Below are 15,537 nucleotides of genomic sequence, written 5' to 3' on the forward strand. Positions count from 1 at the left end.
TTTACTGTCCCTCATTATGACATAACAAGGAATTTCAATCATCTAATATCCAACATTCTCCACCTTCTTTTCACACGTATTGTCCTCCCATCTCTGCCTCCTCTGCTCTGTAGTTCCCACCCAGTACTATCAGATTTGTTACTAGCGCAAAACATCAACACTCATCATTTGAAATATTACTGTTTTAGGTTAAACAGGCCAATTCATGGCTTAATTTAGATCAGATCTTCTAAAGTTATCTTTTGCTAGAAAAAATTACAGCTGCAGCTAACGGTTGTTTTTGTCATCAATTTATTCTGACGATTAATCGATTAATAGTCAGGATATTTAATAATTCTGACAATTTACCGCCTGAATAGTTGATTATTTTGACAATTAATCGTCAGAATATTTGATTATTTGGACGATTAAGTAATTAATTGTGTTTTTTAAAAATGGCCACATTCTAGATTTTTCACTGAACCTCATTTATGCAATATTAGAAATGCATTGAAATATGCAAAAAATAAAACTTAATCAATTCCTTTTTTAACAAGATTCCCTAAAAAGCAATAATACAGCATTTGTTTAGTGTGTTTGAACCAGGTGAAGCAAAAACTACGCTACTTGAAGAGTTTTGGATAAAACATATTTATAGACAAATTAGAATTGTATCTTAAATGTTCTGAATATGTTTGTTTTTGAATCTGTATACTTCAGTTAACGATTAAACTAGTTGACTATTATTTAAACTAATTTGCGCTTCTTTTGTTCACGATTAATCTGAACTTTTTGTTATAAAATGTTCAGATTTGTTTCTGTTTTTGTCCTCTGCATGCATTATTTTATAGGTTAACATTTTACACTGATGACAACATGTCATTTGTTTGTCTCCGGATTTTGTGTTGAATCTCTGCTGTGTGTTTTAAAAACATCTGCTGTTCATTTTGTGCCCTTTGTTTTCGCACAGATGTGTTTGAAATGAGCCATAAAAGCCAGTTTAAGGCATTTGTTTGTGTTGTTATAATTTTTCTGTTTTTAATTATCTTTTCACAACAAAAAGATAAATTAACTCCACCTTCACACCCAATTGCATCACTGTTTAACCGATCTCACTCATAACTCACCAGCGCTTCTTTTGTTCACTAATTTCTCCCAAATTAATTATTCTGATCTGTTTGTGTATAAACTCATGGTTTGATGAGGCTTTTTTCTGCTGCCTTTCCTAGAGGAAGGTTATGTGAAGATGTTCTTGAAGGGTCGACCCGTCACCATGTTCATGCCTAAGGACCAAGTGGACAGCTACAGCCTGGAGGCCCGAGGCGAGCTGCCCAGCGACAAGCTCAAACTGGACTGGGTGTATCCTGACTCTGCTGCCCGGGAGTTTTCTGCAGAAGTAAAATCCGAAATGAAACGTTTACTGCAAAAACACAAAATATTAGCAAGTATTTTTGGTAATATAATATTCCCAACTATCCCCAACTACTGCTAGTTGGGGATGCACCGATCTACTTTTGTTTTCTTCTCATGCCAATATCTGAGGTTTAGTATTGTTGGCCAATACTGATCCGACTCAGAAAAACAGTGCTAAATTTACTGAAAATGTTTCCTTTTTTAAATAAATACAGACATAGCTGAATTACAAATTTATTTGATAACCAATACACCATACACTGCAAAAACACCAAATCTTATCAAGTATTTTTGGTCTAGTTTCTAGTAAAAATATCTTAGTTTTGTCTTTTTTAAAGTGTACTAACTTATAAGTAACTTTTCAGCATAAAGTAGGAGCTGGTTTTAAGTCAATAATTTCTTAATATTGAATATGGGAAAAATGTATTGTTATAAGTTAAATAATCTTCCAGTGGAACTAGTACTTTTCATTAAGATTAAGAAATTATATACCTAAAACAATTAAAACAAGCTGAAAAGTCACTTGTAAGGTGGTTTTGTCTTATTTCAAGTGTACTAAGATATTCGCTCTAGAAACTAGATCAACAAAACTTGGTAAGATTGTGTTTTTGCAGTGAATAGTTTCACAAATTTGGTCAAACATATAAAAACAACACAACTTTAATTTGTTCATTCTGTGAAATTAGGAGTAAAACAGCTAATGTAATATGTTACATAACAAAGAAATTGAAAATGACAGAATAAATTGGCAAAATGAACCAACATGTAAAAAAAATAAAACTTTTTTCAAATCGTTCAGAAAGTGTAATTAGGAATTCTAAATGTAAATAATTAAGCATAGAATTAGACCGAATAGATCTGCCACTATGGATGGATTTTTTTCAATGTCTGGGCCGATACAGATATTAATATCAGATTGGTGGCTCTCTAGTGCAAATATCTTGGTAAACTTGAAATCCAGATTGCTGAGTCAGAATTCTGGGCCCTGTGCCGTCACCTAGCAACCACAGCTCGTCACCTAGCAACCACAGCTCGTCACCTAGCAACCCAGGCAGAACTCTGCTGGAAAACACAAATGTTTTGCTACTGACTTACTATTCAGAAACAACACTGCAAAAGCACAAAATCTTACCAGATATTTTAAGCAAGTATCTTAAAACACTTGAAATAAGACATAGCTATATCTTGCTGAACGTTCAGCTTGTTTTAAGTCAATAACTGTTTAATATTGCTGAAAAAGTGCTAGTTCCTCTGGCACGTCTTGTTATAAGTGAAATCATCTCCCTGTGGTACTAGCACGTTTTCATCAATATAGAGGAATTGTTGACTTAAAACAAGCTGAAAAGTTACTTGTAAGTTAGATTTATTTCAAGTGCACTGAGATATTTGTGCTAGAAACTAGACCAAAAGTATTTAAGTTTTTGTGTTTTTTCAGTGTTCAGCTGAGTAATTGTGTGCATAATATATTCAGCCTGTTATTCTGGAAAAACAAGAGTCTGTAAATGTTTCCCCTGCTTGTCAGAGTCGATCTGTTTTCATCGCCCTGCAGCCTGGAGTCAGGAATAACCGGCACACAGCTGACAAGCCGACGGCACAAGCAGTCAGCAGCTCCTCTTGTGCTATTTTCTTTTTTGTTTTCTCGTCATCTGTGGCCATCTTTGCTTATTTTTCTTCTTGCCAGGAGTGAATGTGGCGTGCTGTTCAGCCTCGCAGGAACAGAAAAGACCCAAAAGGCAAAAAAAAATGTGAAGAGGAAAGCACAAACATCCATGTTTTTTAAGGGTTTATTTACAAATTTCAATGTATATTATTGAGATTTTATGTGACCGATTAGACTAGAAGGTTTTTTTTTTTTCGATGTTTTCTTCACCTAAAACACCTTAAACTTCTTTGACACATTGTTCTTGTGCCAAATCCATTTTCATCCATTTGGATTCCTTGACCCTTGACCCAGCTACGGTTACCGCGGCAGAGACTGTCGCTCCAACCTGTACCTGCTTCCTACTGGAGAGACGGTGTATTTCATTGCCTCCGTGGTCGTTCTGTTCAACGTGGACGAACAGCTGCAGAGACACTACACAGGACACACGGACGACATCAAGTGGTGAGAGACACACTGGACTTTCCGCTTCCCGTCCATCATTAAAACGAGGATTTATTTAAAACGTTCCTTCTGTTAGTAAAGCATTTATGGTGGTAAACATCTTTTCATGGCAAGAATTTTAATTTATTATTGTCATATTAGAATCTAATTAATGTTTTACTGTATTTTCCACTGTTGGCTCAATGAGTAAGTTTGAAAATCTGATTAAATACACTTAAAATGTGGAGTTTAATGATATAAATCACACTTATTTAAATGACGGATGTCCTGAAGAAGCTTATTACAAATAGAAATGTTTTTTTTCAGGATCAGTATTTTTGTTAGTGTGGCTATTATTTCTGTGGCATGTAGGCCTTGATTTGTCAATAAATCGCATAATAAATTAAAATGAGCTCAATCATTTCCAGTTGGACCAGAATCATTTTGACACCCAGTATGAAGTCGTTAGTTTGTAATGGTTTTTAAGCAGTCCTGCCACTTTTGCCTGTAACTTTATCGTTATCACAATAGTACCACGAGATATTGTAATAAAACTTTATATCCATGTCGCTCACCCCTACTTTATGTTCTTAATTTCTATCTTTTGACTCTACTGGGAAAATGTCTAAGAGAAGAAAAATGTATTTTAATTAATCTAATTTCCTCCACTCTGATCAGAAATGTCAGTTTTCCCAACCAGGCTGATTATTTTTCTGAGACTATTTGATGTTTTTCCTGTTTTCTTCAGTTTGGCCGTCCACCCTGATAAAATTACGATTGCAACTGGGCAGGTGGCAGGAACCTCCTCAGACGGAAAAGTAAGTGAACTTTTATTGTTTCTTCACATTCATGCTTTACTGAAGCAATATTAAGGTACGTTAAATTAAAATAACAGTCATAGAGCCTCATAACTTCTACACTTGATGCAGTTAATCACACAGTAAATTGAAAGGAGCTCCATAATTTCCATTCTGATCAGTATTTATGGTTTTGGTTGTGTTTTTTATTTACGTTTTATTTATTGTTTTTGGTTGTTTTGTTTTGGATATTTAAAATATCTTCCTTTTTTGTGTTAAGTGCAGTGTTAAATAAAAATTAAATATCTTTGTCTTTGAGAAGGTGAACTTGTGTTATTAGGCAATTATCAGTATATTATTTGAAAATAGTCTCAAAACAAAAATATTGTTTATCGCAATAATTATTGTCATAATTTATTGTAAAATTGATTCCCTATGGGTTAGAGTTTGGCTTGGCTAAATCTAAAGTCCAATGAAGTTATTTGAAGTGATTTAGAAATTTAGAACCTTTGTAGGTCAAAGGTCAAATTTGAGGTGTGTGTGAATAAATGTGGTGTCCAGCCTCTTATAGTCTATTGCAAAAAGAAAATTTGCTTCTTTTATTAATCTTTTGTAAATATTTCAAGACTTTTGATGTTATGATTGAATATTTTTCCAAAATAATTAATATTCACCAAGCTAAATAAACGGATTATTGTATCCTAACTTGGTATTTGTTTTTCTGGCAGCAGCTGGCTCCTCACGTTCGCGTGTGGGACTCTGTCAGCCTCAACACGCTCCACGTTCTGGGCGCAGGCTTCTTCGACCGAGCGCTCGTCTGCCTGGCTTTCTCCAAGTCGGTAAGAGACGCTAGCTAGCACCTTTAGCGCCACTCCAGCTCTGCTAGGAGTTAGCTTTTAGATCTCTTCTTGTGAAGCCAAATAAACACATAATATGGTTTGTGTTGTTGTTTTTTTTGTTTGTTTTGGAAATCAGAATGGAGGAAACACACTTTGCGTTGTGGATGACTCCAACGATCACGTCCTGTCTGTGTGGGACTGGCAGAGAGAGGAGAGGCTCGCTGAAGCAAAGGTAGGAGCGTCTTCTGGTACAGTGTGTTCTGCTGTTTGTCCTTCTGAACTGGACCTGTTTCTTTCTTTTTGTGGGTCTGCTCAGTGCTCCAATGAGTCGGTGTTTGCTGCAGACTTTCACCCGACTGACAGCAACATTGTTGTGACTTGTGGAAAGTCTCATCTCTATTTCTGGACTCTGGAGAAAGGCATGCTGGTCAAAAAGCAGGGGTTGTTTGAGGTAAGAGAAATATCTAACATTAGGCAAAAAAATGATCAGTTTCACTTAGATTTTATCAAAGAAGTATGAGCTTATTTTTACACCCACCCCTCTAACATCTATAGCATCAACTAATAAATTACTATTCACTTTAACTTTGTTTTAACGCCCTTTCTCAGTTAGTATTTTCTATATCCATATCTATAACTACTACAGTGCATTCATAATTGCATGTCATTGACTTTTCAATGAAAAAAACTTTTTCAGACTTTCAGAATCTTCAAAATTCGATTACTCCAGTAAGGGTTCATTTGAGCATAAGAGGTCGTAGTGGCTGAAAATAAGAGATTCAGTCAAGAATATTTTGGAGAAAACAAATAAAAATGTGTTGAAGTTCAGACCTTGTATATGCGATTTAATGAAAGAAAATCTGTATTATGTAAATTCTTATATAGTGGAAGAAATCAGTGAATTCTTGTGTTGTGCTACAGAAACAGGAGAAGCCCAAGTTCGTTCTGTGTGTGACCTTTGCTGAAAATGGCGACGCTATCACAGGAGACTCTAGTGGAAATATCCTGGTGTGGGGAAAAGGTACGAAGATTTGCAAGGAATTAAAAAACATGCATGAACACTGCAAAAACACAAAATCTTACCAATTATCTTTGTCTAGTTTGTAGTGCAAATAGCTTCATACACTTAAAATAAGATATAACTAATTTACAAGCAACTTTTCAGCAAGATATAGGAGCTTGTATAAAGTAAAGAATTCCTTTATATTGCTGAAAAAATAATTGCAAGTTAGTCTTGTCTTATTTCAAGGCTACTAAAATGTTTGTACTAGAAACTAGACAAAAATACAAGGTAAGATTTTGTGTTTTTGCAGTGAATATAATCAAATGTGTGAGCCGGAGTTGAAGGGAATAAAACAATCCAAATGTTTCCAGTCACAAGCTCCAGTGTAGCAGGCAGGAGGTTAAAGTCAGGTCACTTTGAGAATAGATCAAAGCCTGATCTTGTGAGCAGAGATTTAATGAGAAAAGCGATTCTCCATCTCAGTTTAATCTATTGATCACTGTTCCTGTCTGTCTCCCTGGCTTGAGATCCTGCTCATCTGTCTCTTCCCGTCTCTGTTGTGCAGGCACTAATCGCATCAGCCGCGTCATCCAGGGAGCTCACGAGGGCAGCATCTTCGCAGTGTGCATGCTGAGAAACGGCACCCTAGTGTCCGGAGGGAAGGACCGCAGGCTCATTTCGTGGGACAGCAGCTACCAGCAAATCCAAACAGTGGAGGTAAGGAAGGAAAACCTAACATCCTCTTTGAATAATGCAAATAATTTGTCAGTTTAATCATTAGTAATTTAGTGTTTTTTAGCATGAGTCAGTCATGATGGTGGAACTCCATAGCATACCAAGGAAGTGCTGCAAGTGCATAGCATCAATATTTAAGGCTCATCTTGCTTGTTTTTGTACTTCAAATTCGGTTTCCGGTGTTTCTAAAAACAACGAAACTGCTTTACAAAAAACCACCCAGACATTTTTTGTTAACTTCTTAATGTTTTTGAGTGTCTGAAAAATTAGCCATTTAGACAAAACTTCAAAATGCAACATCACAAATCAGCAGGCACTGTCTCTCACCCAGTAACCCCAGTAGAGTTCCGCCCGTTACCTAGCAACCACAGCGAACCCCAGCCCGTTACCTAGCAACCCCAGCAGAGTTCCGCCAACCTGTTTATACTCTGATGGTTTCCCTGTGGAGCACTTTACACATGTACAATGAGATTAAAGCCATCTCTAAAACAGTGCAAACAATGTAAGACATATATACAATATATACAGTTATATATTAAATCAGTTAAATTTACATATACACGCATACTCATATATCCACCATGCATAAAAAAGCATGTGAGAGTTAAAGGTGTTAATTGCCTTTGGGAAGAAGCTGTTTTTGAGTCTGTTTTTGTTTTGATGCACCTGTAGCGCCTCCCAAGAGATAGAAGAGGCGCTATATCAGTGACAGGACTGCAAACTCTGCAGCAATCAGGAACTTTTTTGAATATCTCAATTAGCGAGAAGATGGGGAATGTTTTTTTTTTTTTTACTTTCTTTCATTTTTCACATTTCTTAGCTTCTTGTTTCAGATCAGAAATGAATTAGTCAAACTCTTTCAATTATAATAGGCGATCTATTAGGCAAAATTCACATTTTGCGGATTTTTGTCCTTCCTTTTCAGGCTCTACTGCTTGTAAAAACAAGGCAAGCGTTTAAGAAGAACACCCAGCTATTCTTTCACAATACATGAATGTTTTTTGGTGTTTGGAAAATGAGCCGTTTCAAAAACTTCCAGATTGTTGAATCACGTGTGACAGACACTACGTTGTTACCTAGCAACCCCAGAAGCTCAGCTCCTTTTCCTAGTAACCCAAGTGGAGCTCTTTTCACTGCTGTATGTGTTGTACAATGGCTGCTGGAAAAGATGAGTGTTTTGTTGACTGACACAATTTACATCAGTCCTCCAGATAATATTCACCCCCTTAACAGATTTGAATGCAAAAACAACACACAGTTCTTAAATCATGAAAACCTAATTGACTGTAATTCACCACATTTTCTTAGTTTAAATTTTTATTCAGCCTGATTGTGCTAAAAGATTTAACCAGGTCTGAAGAAATTCAAAAACATTAGAAGAAAATCATTGACATCAATTTTTAAGTCAGGCTGGATATGTATTCAAGGTATTTTAAAACCTTCATTATGAAGAGAGATTGTTTATTTGTCAATGTTTGCTTCCAGGTAAACAACAGCTTTATTTTCATTCTGCAGGTTCTTGAGTTTTTCGGTCCAATCAGAACCATAGCAGAGGGCAGAGGGGAGACCGTCCTCATCGGCACCACCAAGAACTTCGTTCTGCAGGGCAGCTTGGATGGAGAATTCATACCCATCACTCAGGTAAATGTGCTCAGATATCCACCCTCCACTGAAGGAGTTATTTTGTTTTTGTTAGGTACCATATTCACTTGTTATGACTGGGTGAATAATTAATAAAATCTCCTCTGCAGGGTCACACTGACGAGCTGTGGGGTCTGGCTGTTCATCCCTGGAAACCCCAGTTCCTGACCTGCGGCTATGACAGGCAGGTCTGTCTGTGGGACGCCAGCACTCATCAGCTCATCTGGACCAAAACCTTGGAGGTGAGATTAGTCAACACTGCCCCCTGGGGTCCTTTAGGGGAATTACACAGCATAAACACAGTTCATTAACTACTAATTTAAAATTGTAATATGGGATGAGGATTAAAAACAGTAACACATTATACTGAAACCTCTTTAAAACTGTTTTTTTACAAAAAATAAATCACGAATAGGCCTATTTATTTTCTTTTTTCGTCCCGCTTACTATTCATTTTTGTGTTTTATGTGAACTTAAGGCTGCAGGTTGATTTCTTTTTTTAACCCCAAGAATTCAGGGTCACCATGAGCAGATTTTTACTTACATAAAGTGGTGAATGTGATGAAAGCTGTACACTGCAAAAACACACAATCTTATCAAGTATTTTGGTCTAGTTTCTACTGCAAATATCTTAGTGCATAAGATATACTAACTAGTTTAAAATCAACAATTCTTGAATATTGAGTAGAAGTACTAATTCCACTGGCAGATTATTTCACTTACAAAATAGAAAAATGTATTATGAGAAAAATTATCTGCCAGTGTAACTAGTACTTTTTAACAATATTCAAGAATTGTTGACTTAAAAAAAGCTAGCATATCCTGCTGAAAAATTACTTGTAAGTTAGTTCTCTTATTTCAAGTACAGTTTCAAAGTTTGCACTTTTCTACGTCTCATCACCGATGGAAATATTAGATGGAGAGGAAATCCTAGTTTTCTTTTTTCATTGTTGTTTTCACAGGATACAGCCCAGTCAGCAGGTTTCCACCCATCAGGAGCCGTGGTTGCCGTAGGAACCCAGACTGGCAGGTACAAATGCAAACTGGTCTCTCAATGAGACAAACTGTACAAATAAAGGTAAATAACAATAATACAATAACAAATCTTGCTTGACAATAAATTGTCCCAGAAATCATTGAGATAAACTAAAATACTGTTGTTTTGAGACCATTTCAAGGTAATATAATGTTAATTGCATAGTAATGCAAGAACACTCACTTTAATTTCTGACTAACACTAGAAGTGGAAGACATTTTAAATATCCAAAATAAATAAACAAAACACCCAAAACAACAAATAAAATGGATACTGAAGTCTCTGTAAACAAAATTCATCATTCGTCCAGTCTCTGGTTGAAAGACAAACCATGAGCCTGTTTTAATTCATCATAAGATTAATAGTTTTATTACAGAGACAGATTTATGTGACGCTGACAGGAAGCTCAGTGTGTCTCTGATCCTGCAGGTGGCTGGTTCTGGACACGGATTCGAAGGATTTAGTTACGGTTCACACAGACGGGAACGAGCAGCTGTCGGTGATGCGCTACGGCCCAGGTGTGCTGGTTTCTCTGTTTTACCTGCAGTAATATGCTTAACTTGCCTCATTTAGACAAGTGAAAGAAAAAATACAGTTTTTACGCTGAGAGGACTTTAAATTGTTTGGTTTATGTTTATTCCCATAGTATCACATCCTAAACGAGGTAACTTTGATCTGTTTTCTCTAGACGGTAACTTCCTGGCTATCGGTTCCCATGACAACTACATTTACATCTATGCCGTGGCAGAAAATGGCAGGAAGTACAGTCGGGTTGGGAAGTGTTCGGTCAGCTCAGTCTCCTTCACACCTCCTTCCTCACCTTCTCCTCTCTGGGTCATTTCTCTAATTTTAATTCCTTTAATCCCTCGCCAGGGTCACTCCAGTTTCATCACCCATTTGGACTGGTCTGTGGACTCCCAGTATCTGGTCTCAAATTCAGGCGACTATGAGATTCTCTACTGTAAGTACGGGCGGTTAAATAAAGCATACTGTAGAGGAGCCAGACTCCTCAGCTGTGACCTTTGAGCTCATTTTTTAAATAACATCACTTACATTCCAGTTGCCAAACGTGTTTCATAATACCAGCATTCCTCAGAGATTTTGGTCCAAACTGTTACAAGGTTCACGTTAAAACAACACAGAATGTTACTGCCGTTATTAAAGGTGACCTATTGTTCTTCATTAAACAGGTTAGGATAAAGCTATGAGTCATAAAAAGCATTTTTATTACATTTTTTCCACAATATTGTCCTTATAATGAAATTTTTCTAGCTGTTTTAGTGTCTCTGTCACTTTAAATCCAAATAAGCTGCTGGTGGCCACGTCCCCCAACTCCACATTTACACTCAGAATAGAAATGGCTGCAAACATATGCATAATTATACAATCCTTCATTTAAAAAACTGAACATCTTAAGTATTTTCGGTGTAGTTTGTAGTTTGAATAACTTAATAGACTTGAAATGAGACAAAACTATATTACAAATAACTTTTCAGCAAGAAATAGGAACTTGGAAGTTAGTTATGTCTTATTTCAAATGCCCTAAGATATTTGCACTACAAATTAGACCAACAATTTTTGGCAAGATTTTCTACACAACCAACAAGAATGAATCAAGTGTTTCGTTGTTGACTGAATCGTAAGTTGACAACAAAACACTTGTCTTTTCCAGTGAATTGAGCAGTAAAACCAGCTGACCAAATAGTCTGGAACTCCTTGGGTTGCTGGGTAACAGGGCTGGGCTTCTGGGGTTGCTAGGTTACGGTGCAGTGCCTGTGGAATGTGACTCAACAATCTTTAGGTTTTTGAAACGGCTCATTTCCAGACATGCCAAAAAAACAGCTGGGTCATTTTTTTTTAAGTGCTTGAGGTGTTTTTAGAACCAGCTGAGACTCAAATGGAAGAAGTACAAAAACTTACAAAGTATTAATTTTGTATAATTTGTTCCCTTTAAGAATTGAGAGGAGTTGACTTAATTTCGTACTGAACCACAAAGATAAAATACGTAAAAAACTAAAAAAGAGTTTTAAAAAAATCTAAATTATTCACAATTCAAACCATTCAAAAACGTTGCTGATTGCTGCAGAGTTTACAGCGCTGTTGCTGATGCAGGACGTCTTTTGTCCCCACAGGGATCCCGTCGGTGTGTAAGCAGGTCGTCAGCGTGGAGACCACCAGAGACATCCAATGGTTCACTAACACCTGCACTCTGGGCTTTCAGGTGTTTGGTAAGACACTGCCGCCTCCTGCTCTCTCACTCGACCCATGTGCATTCACTGGCCACTTTATTAGGTACACATCTCTAGTAGTGGGTTTGGCTGTTCTGTTTTCTAATTCACTTTAATTCTTTATTTTATCACTTCAGCAAAGTGTCTGAAAAGTTTCTGAGAGATTTTGGTCCGTCTTGACATTATTATACCTGAATTATTGATAGAAGTCAGGATGGATGACTGCATTCGTGTTTTTTTTGCACCAAATTCTGACTAAAAGGAGCAGACATGGTTTGTCCGTAAATAAATTTTAAGCTCTTTTACTCATTTTGATTCCCACTTTGAACTTCAGCAAGTCATCTTAGTCATCTTCATCATCTAGATGACTGGTCTGAGGGTGTCCATGCCTCCTTAGTCAAAGTCTTGAATTCATTTATCTAAAATTAAGGCCATAAAATGTCTTAAATTCATTAGAATTTTTTAAAACTTAGCTTTAAATACATTCATTACAGTTCTTAAATTTTGTCATAGCAGGACTGTTTAATCTTATTTATTATTTTTCTCTGGGACTTTTCTGTCAGGGAAATGTTTGAGTCACACTCAAACATCTTTATTGCATTATGTGAGTCACAGCAGTTGAGGCTACCGCTAATTAGCTGCTAATATATCCTCGCTAGCTAGCTTTTTTTGTATCTATCATGGATAAGTGTACATTTATCTACTGGACTATGTTGGCTTGCTTTTGATTGGCCGATTTAAATAAAGAGCCAAGTGAATGTTTGTTTTTGTTGAACTTCTGACTGATAAAATGTTTCTGCTGCTCTTCTCTCCTCAGGGTTGTGGCCCGACGGCTCAGACGGCACCGACATCAACGCAGCGTGTGCGTCCTACGACAAGAGCCTCCTGGTTACGGGAGATGATTTCGGGAAGGTCCATCTTTTCTCATACCCATGTTCACAGTTCAGGGTACGAAGCTACACAGGCTACAAACGGTGGCGGTTTGTGATGTGGCTCTCTGCCAAGGGCAGCATAGCATGAAGGGCAACATTAGCACTTTTTTTTTAAGTCAGGTAGATTAACACTGGCTCTGACATTGGTCTTCAATATTTATCTTCCAAGTCAGACTGGATTAAATTATTTCATGCTTTTATTTGAAAAATCTACCCTCATTTGAACATTAAAAAAGCCTATGACCAAACAAATCCATAGAAATAAGATCAAAGTTTTTTAAAGTGACATATTATACTTCGTTGAACAAGTCCTGATAGGACTGCGGGCAACACAAAACATGTTCATTAATTTTTTTTCACAAAATTATGCTTAAATAATGAGATTTTAGTCTCATTTTGAGTTCCTTTCAGATTGAGATGTTTTAGAGCGTCCTGTCACTTTAAATCCAAATAATCTGCTGCTGGCCACGCCCCCAATTCAACGTTTCCACTCACGTGAAAATGGCTGCAAGCGGATGAATTACACAAGATAAATATTTTAATTCAGCCGCATTGAGTGGTTCGTGCAACAAGTATACAACCGTACATCTTTAAAAAGCGGAAGTGGCGCCTCCTGTACAACCAACAAGAAAGCAGCAAGTGGTTTCTGGATGGTAAGTCAACAGCAAAACACTTGTTTTTTTCCAGCAGCCATTATACAGTGCATACAGCAGTAAAACCAGCTGACCAAATGTGCTGCAGCTTAACTTTGGTTGCTAGGTAACCGATGGAATTCCACTGGAGTTGCTAGGTAACGGACAGAATTCCACTGGTTTTGCTAGGTAACGGGGCACCGCCCCTTGACTATGACTTAACGGCTCATTTTACTGACATTAACAAACGATAACAGCTGGATTTTTTCGTTTGAACGGTTGAGCTGATTTTAGAAACAGTTGAGACCAAAATGGAAGAATAAAAAACTTACAAAATGTGAATTTTACCTGTAACAATGATCGTCATAGATTGGGGTAGAAGCTGTATTTAGTTATTTATGGAGGCAGGAGAGCATTACAGAACCGCCACTGGCTACCAATGTGACCATTTCCTTTTGTTTTATTCAGAATTGTATGAAGAAATGTGTTTGTTTTTATCCCTTCCAGGCTCCAGGCCATGTTTACCGGGGCCACAGCAGCCACGTGACAAATGTGAGCTTCCTTCATGACGACAGCTACCTGGTGTCGACCGGCGGGAAGGATATGAGCGTCCTGCAGTGGAGGATAGTCTGAACAGCCGAACCGAACAGAACTGCACTAAAATGAACCAAACTCAAAAAAACAAAAGACTCCAAATAAGAAGTGGATGTGAGTGATCGGAAGTGGTTGAAATGCAGAACTTTTCCTTTTTTCTGTTTTTTTTTTAGTCACACTACATGAACAAAACAAACGGTCCAACAGAACCAAAAGCTCCGACTTTCTGACTGCACTTCCTCAGCGTGGATGTCCCGGTTCTGCTCTCAGGATGTTTGTTCGCTGCCAGACAGAACCGAATGGAGCCGGAGAGCCAAAAAAGCCTGAAATGTTGGGATTGTTATTGTTACTCTTGAAACTTTTATTTTGTATTTAACAACTCAGGAAAGCACTAATGAAGCAAGACTCTTTCCCACTAAACATATCAGGAAGAACTTCTGGCAATGGCTTGCAAAAGTATTGAACTTTTCCACATGACAACCACAAACTTTGATGTTTTTTATTTATTTTTTGTGAAACAGACTAACACAAAGTCGTGCATAATTATGAAATCGCTGAAACGTTTAATCATGATAAATACGTTATTTATTAATTATTAATTTAGTACTCAGTTAATCATTAATTGCTGTTTGCTGAAAAAATTATGTATTCAAAGCTGTAATTAAGACAAAATTGTGCAAAAGATAAATAAGTTTTGCATACAAGATGAAAAAAAACCCTATATTAGGTTAAAACTTTTTTAAAGCAACTTTTGCGATCTAATTATAATTTATATAATCTAAAAATAATCAACAGATTAACTACACTTCCACATGTTAGGATTTTATTTATTTTTTTAGCTACAGATTCATCCTTTGCAATCATGTTACTGCATTTTAGCCAATAAAATTTTCATTTTCTTACTTAAAAAATCAACTTAAATTACTTATGTATTTCTAATATTGCATAAAAAGGCCTACATGTAAAATATGCAGAATTTCCCAGTGTTTTTATCCAATTAATCAATTCATCTTCAGAATAATTAATAGATTAATTGATAACTAAAATAATCACCTAATAATATTTACAGAAAAAAAATCTGAATTTTTTGCTTTTATTTGACAAATTTTCATTTAGATTAAAATCTGGACTTTGACTAGGTCATTCTGACACATGAGTTTGATGTAAACGACTGTATTGCCTTTAGCAGGTTTTTTTTCCCCAGTATTGGCCTTTTTTATTTCCATCCATCCTTCCATGGCATTATGCTGCCACCATCGTGTTTTACCACAGGATTGACATTTTAGTTTGTTTCTACATTTAAATTTATTCATGCTAATTGAAAACATTCTGTTTAGATTTTTATTTGTAAAAAAAATAAATTTGGCTTTACATTTAGGCCCTTTTTGTTGGTCTATCACATAAAATTCCTGAAAAAACATAAAAGTTTGTTGATGTAAAGATTCAATGTGAAAAAGTTTAAGATATATCAGTGACATCATCACAATATAACAAATCAGGTTTCAGGATATTGGAACTGAATGAAGGATTTTCTGCATCATAGTCTAAACATATTTGACCAACACTGCAAAAACACAAAATCTTAAGAAATATTTTTGGTCCAGTTTCAAGTCCAAATATCTGAG

The 15,537-nt window shown here is 36.4% G+C and overlaps 1 protein-coding gene across 9 annotated transcripts in view; it reads left to right on the top strand.

The window, feature by feature from the left end:
* eml1 (echinoderm microtubule associated protein like 1) overlaps nt 1-14,870 on the top strand; it is a 66,653-nt gene extending 51,783 nt beyond the window's left edge. For 8 of the 9 annotated variants that reach the window (XM_023353175.1, XM_023353171.1, XM_023353174.1 and 5 more), the window contains 17 exons: nt 1,209-1,338; nt 3,347-3,496; nt 4,224-4,293; nt 5,001-5,111; nt 5,248-5,343; nt 5,428-5,562; nt 6,033-6,132; nt 6,680-6,831; nt 8,365-8,490; nt 8,601-8,732; nt 9,453-9,520; nt 9,956-10,044; nt 10,215-10,312; nt 10,400-10,487; nt 11,659-11,754; nt 12,572-12,702; nt 13,826-14,870. In XM_023353175.1, the coding sequence (XP_023208943.1) occupies nt 1,209-1,338; nt 3,347-3,496; nt 4,224-4,293; nt 5,001-5,111; nt 5,248-5,343; nt 5,428-5,562; nt 6,033-6,132; nt 6,680-6,831; nt 8,365-8,490; nt 8,601-8,732; nt 9,453-9,520; nt 9,956-10,044; nt 10,215-10,312; nt 10,400-10,487; nt 11,659-11,754; nt 12,572-12,702; nt 13,826-13,951 (1,898 nt within the window). In that variant the 3' untranslated portion in view covers nt 13,952-14,870. The remainder of the gene's footprint in view (nt 1-1,208; nt 1,339-3,346; nt 3,497-4,223; nt 4,294-5,000; nt 5,112-5,247; nt 5,344-5,427; nt 5,563-6,032; nt 6,133-6,679; nt 6,832-8,364; nt 8,491-8,600; nt 8,733-9,452; nt 9,521-9,955; nt 10,045-10,214; nt 10,313-10,399; nt 10,488-11,658; nt 11,755-12,571; nt 12,703-13,825) is intronic. The other variant, XM_023353172.1, reaches the window with a different exon arrangement.
* The last annotated feature ends 667 nt before the right edge of the window (nt 14,871-15,537 follow it).

This window comes from Xiphophorus maculatus, chromosome 19 (assembly GCF_002775205.1).
Source record: "Xiphophorus maculatus strain JP 163 A chromosome 19, X_maculatus-5.0-male, whole genome shotgun sequence".
Taxonomy (NCBI): Eukaryota; Metazoa; Chordata; class Actinopteri; order Cyprinodontiformes; family Poeciliidae; genus Xiphophorus; species Xiphophorus maculatus.